General features: G+C 39.5%; 1 protein-coding gene across 3 annotated transcripts in view; it reads right to left on the bottom strand.

Moving 5' to 3' along the window:
* Positions 1-1,868: 1,868 nt before the first annotated feature.
* PREX2 (phosphatidylinositol-3,4,5-trisphosphate dependent Rac exchange factor 2) overlaps positions 1,869-8,611 on the bottom strand; it is a 294,349-nt gene continuing 287,606 nt past the window's right edge. For all 3 annotated transcript variants that reach the window (XM_025871440.2, XM_073892858.1, XM_073892859.1), the window contains one exon: positions 1,869-3,210. In XM_025871440.2, coding sequence (XP_025727225.1) covers positions 3,165-3,210 — 46 coding nt within the window. In that variant the 3' untranslated portion in view covers positions 1,869-3,164. The remainder of the gene's footprint in view (positions 3,211-8,611) is intronic.

Genomic DNA, 8,611 nt, shown 5'->3' with positions numbered 1-8,611 from the left:
GCATAGGGAATCTAAGCCACTGAAAGAATGTGATTTAAAGAGACAGAAAATAGTGTGAGGCTTCTAAGATTTTTAGGATATTGGTTCACAAAATAAAACCTACCTTCTAAATTCAACTTTATATAGCCAATATAAGTAAAACTCATACAGAAATTCTTTGTTTCTTTCTTTCTTGTTAAACAGTAACGGAAATAGATATAAAATTCTAGTCTCTTCAAATTGCTCATTCTGTTAATACTATATTAAGCTTTGTAATATTTAATATTAGATAACTTTATAAGATATAATGGAATATTTAAGATGTACTGACAATGGATTACTGGTTAGCAATTTTTTTGGGGTAGATCCCATGTTGAGAGCCAAAATTTCTACTCATGACCTTCCTCTTTAGGGGAAGAGAGGCAAATGTCCAAATGTGGAACTCAGAAGAACTGCTGGTAGGCTTTAGCAATGTTTAAAGGAATTATACAGGAGCATGTGAGCAGTTAGGTAGAGGAGTATGTGAACAGTTAGGTAAACCCATTCTAAAAACTCAAGGCCGGTTAAATGTCCAATGTCACATGGAGGTACGTTATGGTATTCAAAATTGTCTTTATTCAATTATTCATTGGATATTTTTTATCGTTGCCACTGTTTTGGAATCATAGTCAAATTTTATAGGATATACTTTTTCAGAATTTCAAAACATATCTAAAACTGTTTATCTTCAATGATGAGGAATCTATTTTCTGAGATTGCAGTAGCATTTCATTGCCTCAAAACTGCATCCAGAATGGTAAAATGTCTAAGAAATCCTATGATTTTCACATATTAAAGACATTTTACATGTTTCCATTCATTGTTTTCCTCAATATAAAGTGCATAATTTAATGGCAACATGTGTCCCATAACTCCAGCTTTATTAACAAATAATTGGTAATAATATTACAACAGTTCTTCTATTAATAAGGAGAAGCAGCATAATGTATGAAGAAGAAGTCGTCATGTGACCGACTTGGGAGAATCACTGGGCTCTTCTTTGCTTCAGTTCCTCAACTGTGAAATGGGAGTGATGAAGAGAGTACCATCTCAAATCGCTGTGAGGATTTGTAGAGCAATAACAACAAAACAGGGGTAAAGCCCTTGGAGGTATTGCCTGGCTCACAGTAATTACTTAAATGTTAGCTACAATTTTTATTTTAATAAAAAAATGACAGTGACTGATGATAATATAAATCATTACTAACTTTTGAGCATTTAATAAGTGCCAAGCACTCTGACAGATGGTACACTTACACTACATTTAACCCTTAAAATATTAACCACATCCTATTATATAGAGATTAGATCCTTAAAGATACACTATAATTTGTACATACCATAATAGCACATAATTTCCCCCATGAAACATAGCAAAGTATGACTGAAGTGTTTAAGTGACCACTTCATCCTTCTCATGAGAAATAAGGCTTCCAGAATGGTGATTAGAAAACAGTAATGACATTATGAAAAATCCTTGCTACTAGTTGATCAGTTCTGCTCCCTCATTAGCCTGCATTGAATGTCATCAATTTTTCAGTACGGGAAAATCACAAAAGACTAATGTCATGGACCTTCAAGGTCAGTTGTTTATAATATCAAGAATGTTAAATCCCTACAAGTCAATATAGGTATTTGTGTTAAGATCATATCTTCATTAAATTCAAAGTGTTCAACTTTTTCTTTGAAAACTTTGGAGTTTGTTTCTTTACTTCTCATTATGTATATGGACTTAATGCAAAAATCTTACGTGTTTCTGTGCCAAAGAACAATTTTTATCAGCTTGACCAGTATATGAATACCTCATACATACGTAACACAGGTTTTTTTGTTATTCAATACACAACTGCAAGTGGTGAAGGTTTTTAATAATCATTTGAAAAGCATTATCAAATTTCATAAATTAAAATTTAATAACGGTCTGTATATACTTCAGTTATAAAAAGCATTTCACATACTAAATTAGCCTAAATCCATATAATTATCACAATCACAGTAAGGGCATTTTAATTGCTTTGAAAATTATAGACCCCAAAATCAATATGACCATATTCATTATGCTAACAATGTTATTTTATCAACATAGAGATGATAAGCATTACACATACTTTAGAATGAAAATAGAACACACCTTGTGCTTCCATATGTTATCAAGGTCTTTAATAGTCCTTGTAAAGTTCAACAAATAAAGCTTTATTTTCATATGTTATACACAAACCTTGATAGAGAAATACTCAGCACGGTATACTCCATTACGAGTCTCAGTTCTCATATGAAAGCCTTCATAAAAGTAAGAATTTTAGGTGTCTTTCTAAGTCAGAGGTTAAATTTTTAAATGGGCTTACGTTTCCTCCTGTACCCTTCTTTCCCCTCCTATACCTCTCTGATCTCCACCGCTCCCCACCCCTGGCCACCTGTGGCCCAACCCCAATGCACATGGCCCAAGGGAAGCCAGTGACAGCATCTGGCTGCTGGAACTGTCCACAAGCACAAAGGATACCTAGAAGGGGATGGAAGAAAGTCTTGGTAGAAGCCTCCATCAGCTCTCTTCTCTCCTACAGAGAAATAAACCCTCAGGAGAAAGAGTAGAGCATGCTCTTCACCTTTCACACATGAGCTAGTTTCTCTGATACAGGGGAGGGATTGAATCCCTTTCACAGCACCCAGCCTCTACTGTCTGTAACATTTCTGTGTGAGGGTTTGGAAAGTGAGTCCACGTGTCCTCAGTGAAAGGCTTCTTCAAGTGGAAACAGCCATGATTACATGATCCCATTTAGAGAAGTTGAAAACAAACACAATAAAATAATTTGAATAAATGGGAGAGCAGGCACAATGGTTCATTTTTTATCTGTTTTTTTTTTTTTTTTTTTTTTTTATAAATTCCAGGGATGAATTTTACCCTAAGAATGAACAGTGAGTGTCAATACATACAGAGATGAGCTGGTGAAGCTTCGAATTGTCCGAATGACCTCCAATCCGTAGCCAGAACAAATATCCAAGTATAGGTTGAACACCGGTTAGTTACTCCATGGTGAAGGATTTAGAGAAAAAAAAAAATTCATTTCTTGAATGAAGAATGTGTAGCCAGCATGTCCTCTGTCTGATGAGCAGAAGCTTCTGCTTGCCTGGTTCCTTGGGAATTCTCTTCATTCTTCTCCTGCGGGGGGAGGCGGCTCGCACAGCTTATAGAGCCTAGAAAAGGCACGGAAGAGTGTGACACGGGCCTGGCATATTGCCATCACCTGAGACGTTGTTACCGGTAGGAAAAGAATATCAACAATGATTTCCTGGCTCAGGAGTCATGATCATATTGCCTATTTTACTAAACATCACATATGAATTAGCAAACTCCAAAACCTCGGTTCTATTATTCAGAAAACACCAGTGTCTCTTTGCTGCTCTAGAGGACTGGCGATGCCTTTTCCACGCCAGCTGCTTCTGCTCTGGGCTGCCAAACCCGACTGCTCACCTTGCTGGCAGCAAAATCGATTCTCTGAATTCTAGGAGATGATATTATTATGATAATTACCATCTTGTCTATCATGATGAATTTGTAGCAAAACAGCACCTGCTCAGAGGGGTCTGCTGGCTTTCTGACCCGTTTTCGAAAGTTGCTTCATTTTGTACCATCTCTTTGGAGCAGTCAGTTAAGAATAGGGCTGATGTGGCAGAGTCCTGAGGCCTGACTCTCCAAACCCAATTATCTGGTGTTTCCTGAGGAATACCTGCCCAGCTCTGCCCATCTTTCCTCTCACCTGTCAGCAGAATCAGGTGGAGATTCAAGTGGGTCCAGGCATCTCCTTGAGCTGGTGGAGATGCCCAGAAGTGCTCCCTCTTGGCATCCCAGATCTAGATGTTTGAGGTCATTTAGCATTAAGGCAAGGGGTGGGGGACTGAAGGAGGATTGTATAAGCTCCAGGGCTCCACATTCTCCTGACTGGTTATATCCTAGCTCCAGAATGAAATGAAGGAGAACATAATAGCTGCAAGACAGCCAGGGACCAGACAGGGCAAACCTATATGGAAGGCACAGGCTGAGTGAAGATCAGCTGACTAAGCTGACCAGGTGTCAGACTACAGACACTCCCAGTCCTATAGTTCGTGGCCACGCTGACCCTACTTCAGAGCTTCGTCTGTGATCTAAACATCTTAAGTACAGGTGTCAACTTTGCTCCTTTTAAAAAGTCCTCCAAACTCAGGGGTAGCTGTGGTGATTCACTTCTTTTATAGATTAAATCGGGCAAAGTTTACATGAGTTGTTGACAAACTCAGCAAATTCTGTTTCCTCTTCCTTCCACATTTAATCCCATGCTAATTCTAAATCAAATGGGGGAAAAGACTGAAAAAGGGTGAATATTGAGTTAGAAACCTAGTTAACAAAATAAACTCTCCTAGTCTGGAAACACACAGAAAAAGTTACTGCCTTTGGAGATTTGCAAAATGTATTTCAAGTCTGAAAGGTGCTTAATGCTCTACAAGTCATCTCCATGGAAGAAAATGAATACTGAAATAAGGACATCTCACATCAGAAGAGCTCATTTCATCCTTCCCGGAGAAAAGAATACATTAAATTGAGCTGATATAGTTCAAAGCTGCCTTTGCAGTTGAAAAATATGGTGTTGCTTCAAAATGCATTCCCAGCGCTGGAATAATAGAATGATCAGAAAGTTCTTTTCCTAATTTCTATCCTTTCATTTCCCTGATAGCACTGCCTAATGGGTAGAAAGGCAGTGGCCTTACTCAGGTAGAACAGAAACAGTAAGCTGAGTGGCGATGTCCTACCCCGTGAGATCTGGGCTGCGCCATGACATTCCATTACCTTGCACTGCACATTTCCACATAATGGAGCTAATGCCACTGGGTAGGTGAGTCTTTGAAATGTCTGCCTTGCAAATTGGCAAAAAGGCTACTCCCTGTGATCACCTAATGAAATAATAGCTCTGGGTACTGCAGAGCTGGGCAGATTCAGCTTCTGTGAGGCTTCTTGGAAGTGACTCAGGGTTATTTCAGTTCAGACATATTTGTAATGGAGATTGTGGGGCTTGGGGAATTTAGAACAGGCAGATGAAGTTGGGAAGCAAAATGTAATAGTTAAGAGTTGGACTTTTACCCTGCACTGAGGCATTTGTTTCTCTGGCAGCTAAACTGCTAGGTAACGGGAGGCCTGGTTTTGCCCAACATTTTAGGACCCTTGTCTTCTCATTCCACTCAGGCACACCCATGCCCCTGTGTGAAAAGGTTTGTTCCTGGCTCCATTTTCTTCTTTGCCTGTTGGGGCTCTGGCAGCCATCTTGGAACTGGTATTTCCAGCCCAACCCCATCTGCCGGAAGTAGAACTTTCAAACTTCAATCATGCCCTTCATCTTTCTACATGGCATAAATAAAAGTTGTGTTGAGGGAGACCACAAAGCAAATGCCTCTTTTGAAGGCTAGAGCGTCAATAATAATCTGTCCTAAGGCAATTCTCCCTAGCTTACAGATGAGAAAACTGTCTCAGAGAAAATAAATAACCTGGCTATATAAGGTCACAAGCAGGAGCTGGAACTCAAAACCGTGTTTTTCACTTGTAACCGCCACCGTATGCTGCTTCACAATTAAGCAAATAAAGAAAATCAAGCTGTCATAGCACAGTGGTTTCCAGGTTTTGGGACATAATAGAAAATAAGACCAGTGTGTCATTACATCTAAAATGTAATATTTGGTTCTTGATGAAGATTAGGTTTATTCCTCTGAAGATGCGGCACGTGAACGTAAGGGGAAGAACGTGGTTTGTACCGCCCACAAAGGCATCTCCACGTAGGTGTCCCATTGATCCTCAGCCCCAATATTACTGAGATGAGCTCATCCTCTTTTCCCTTCACGTGCTTATTTTTCTCAGTGACTAGAACCATTTGCCCCTTGTCACCCAAACCAAAGATTTGGTAGTCATTCTAGAATCTTCCTTTTCCCTTCATCCAACTAGTGTCCAAAGACTATTAATTCTGTCTCCTAAATATCCCTTGAACCATCCTCTCCTTTTCATCCTCAGTGCATGACAATCTCCTCTCAAGCTCCTGCCTTCAGTCTTAGCTGTCCTCAAATGGATCTTCTTAATGGTGCCAGAGATAAATTTGAAATTTTAAATCTTCCAGACAGGAAGACTGCATTTTAATGCCTCCCTAGTGTCTTCAAGTGAAATCAGAGCTCTTCAGTATCCCATACACGTCCCTTCCTGATCCAGCCCCTGCCTATGCCTCCAGCCTCACCTTGTATCATTCTTAAATCACATTCAACCCACCAGTCATAGAGATCTGGGTGTAGTTCCCAGAGTGAGATGTGCTCTCCAGGCGTGGGTGTGATCACATCAGCTGTGGAGGACATCTATTCCATGCCGATTGGGCCAGGAACACTCTGCAACCTCCCCTCTCTGTCCTTAGGCTGAGTTTTGTGCCCCTTCTCTCTGTTCTCATGGCAATCTGTGCCTATGTCTGCCATAGTACTTACATTTTGGATACTGTTCTCATTTTATTCAATTGTCTCTCTACTGCACCCCATTGACTAGTGGAAGGGACCAAGTCTTTATTTCTAGCTTTTAACAGTGTCTGACATCTACAAACATATGGCAGAAAGTCAACATATTGTCTGCTGAGGTGAATTTTAAGTAATGAAAGACAGTGACGGGGAAAGGAAAACTATGGGAGAGATTGGTAAGGGATTTTAACCAAATATTATCTCAGGCAGAGATAGCAAACTCTATCTCCTCCATGAAGATATCTGCAGAAACATCACCACAGACTTGTCTATGGGTGGCCTGTTCTTGAGAGCCAAAATTTGTTCTTCAATTTGCTGTCTTTGGGCAGGAATCCTGGTTCTCAGCTATACTCCGGCCCTCTGGGCCCTCGGCACTGTCTCCACACCACCTCATAGAGTGCTTCTCGCATTCTGCCTTTCCTTCCAGTTATGTTTTGTCATCCCATTTCTTTGCCTGAAAGGTCCTTAAGGGCTGGAATTGTTTTTATCTCATGTTTATGTTCTCCATGGGGCATAGCAGGGTGGTGTGCATTTCTTAAGTCCTCAATAAATATTTGTAGAATGAGGGAAAGAATACATAGAACTAAATTTAAAAATTACTCGCAATTTCTCCCTTGGGATTATTACTCTCTCGTAAAAAATGTCAACTCTACAGCTGGCACATTTTATTATGTTTCAGTTCAAGTGTTTTAAAACACAACCCAATAAAGAAAAAAGTGAGTTCATCGGGTTCTTTTCTTGTATTCAGCTTGCGTACTGGTTTATTGATCAAGACGCTGAAGTCTTATCTTAACCCCACTCTTTATTAGTGTTTATAAGCTCTAGCTAAGAAGACCTTGCTAAGCCATTATCTTGTTTTCTCATTGGGATTTTAACACTTCACTGGGTCTGTTATCCAAATATACCATGTCTGCTCAAGGTGTTAGAGAATGCTTAGGTGAAATGATTCTTTAGCAATAGAAGGTCTTTCTAACCTAATCAACTATGCAAGATAACATTGATAAGACTTGAAGATTAAATAGAGTCAGAAGTCAGCACTAAAAATAAACACACTTAGAACACTAGGGCTCCATCCATTGTCAGGGGGAAAAAATGTTTCCCCTTTGGAAAGTACTTCCATTACCCACATACTTTTGTAGAATGAAATATAACTTCATAAATGCTACAGTCATCATTCTCACTCTGGTAACTGCTTTGTAAACAGAAACAAAGAGTGTCTTGTCTGTGACAGTGCTTGGAGGAGGGTGCTTTTTGTTAAAATGCCAATTGTATAAAAACAATCAAATGTAAAAGAAATCACTTAATATTGCCCCACTTCAAGAGAGATGGCTGCCTACCCTAATGCCACCAGGGAAATGAACATTTCTTTGATGGCTGTTCCCATGTTCATTTATTCCAAAGGTGAATTAGAGTCCCTTCTTTTGATGGTATGTGAACTGGGAATATCTGGCCTGATCACAAAGAAAAAGCTCATTCATTCATTTATTTATTCATACATTCTTGAAAGCCGATATTCAATGTCTAGTATATAGCACTATGATGAGCAAGGAATAAAACCCAAAAAAACCATATTCGCTGCCTCCAAAGAATTCATATTCAGGTTGGGCAAGGAGTCATGGAATAATATTTTGTAACACAATATGATAAGGGCTATACTAGACCAATACAAGATGATAAGGGAGCACAAAGAGGAAGAAAATTCAGCCAAGACGTTGAAGAGAAAAGGACATCTAAGTTGGGTTTTGTGGTTAAGTAGGGGTTTTTCAAACAGACACAGATGGGAAAAGCAATCATGCCCAAGGTAACGGCATGTGCAGGCATAGAAATAGAAATGAAAATGGCATTGCATTGCTTCAGTACAGTTGGAATACAAATTTTAGTAGCACCTATGCAGACTGCAAAACAGAATAATGTCAAGACTTCTACCTGTTACCTCTCAGTTTGCTTCCCTTAAAATTCCGTTGAATTCAGAGACCATTTATGCCTAGTCACATTTAGCCACAGAGTGTTTACAAGGCCAATTTGCATGCTTACAATCAGTACTGCACTAGGCACGTGCTGGGGCAGGTGCATAAGCTGTGAG

The sequence above is a fragment of the Callorhinus ursinus genome, unplaced genomic scaffold (genome assembly GCF_003265705.2).
Source record: "Callorhinus ursinus isolate GAN/ISIS: 27379988/994484 unplaced genomic scaffold, GSC_fseal_2.0 scaffold5, whole genome shotgun sequence".
In the NCBI taxonomy this organism is placed as follows: domain Eukaryota; kingdom Metazoa; phylum Chordata; class Mammalia; order Carnivora; family Otariidae; genus Callorhinus; species Callorhinus ursinus.
The sequence above is the reverse complement of the archived record's forward strand: the minus strand, read 5'-3'. Positions and strand labels throughout refer to the sequence as shown.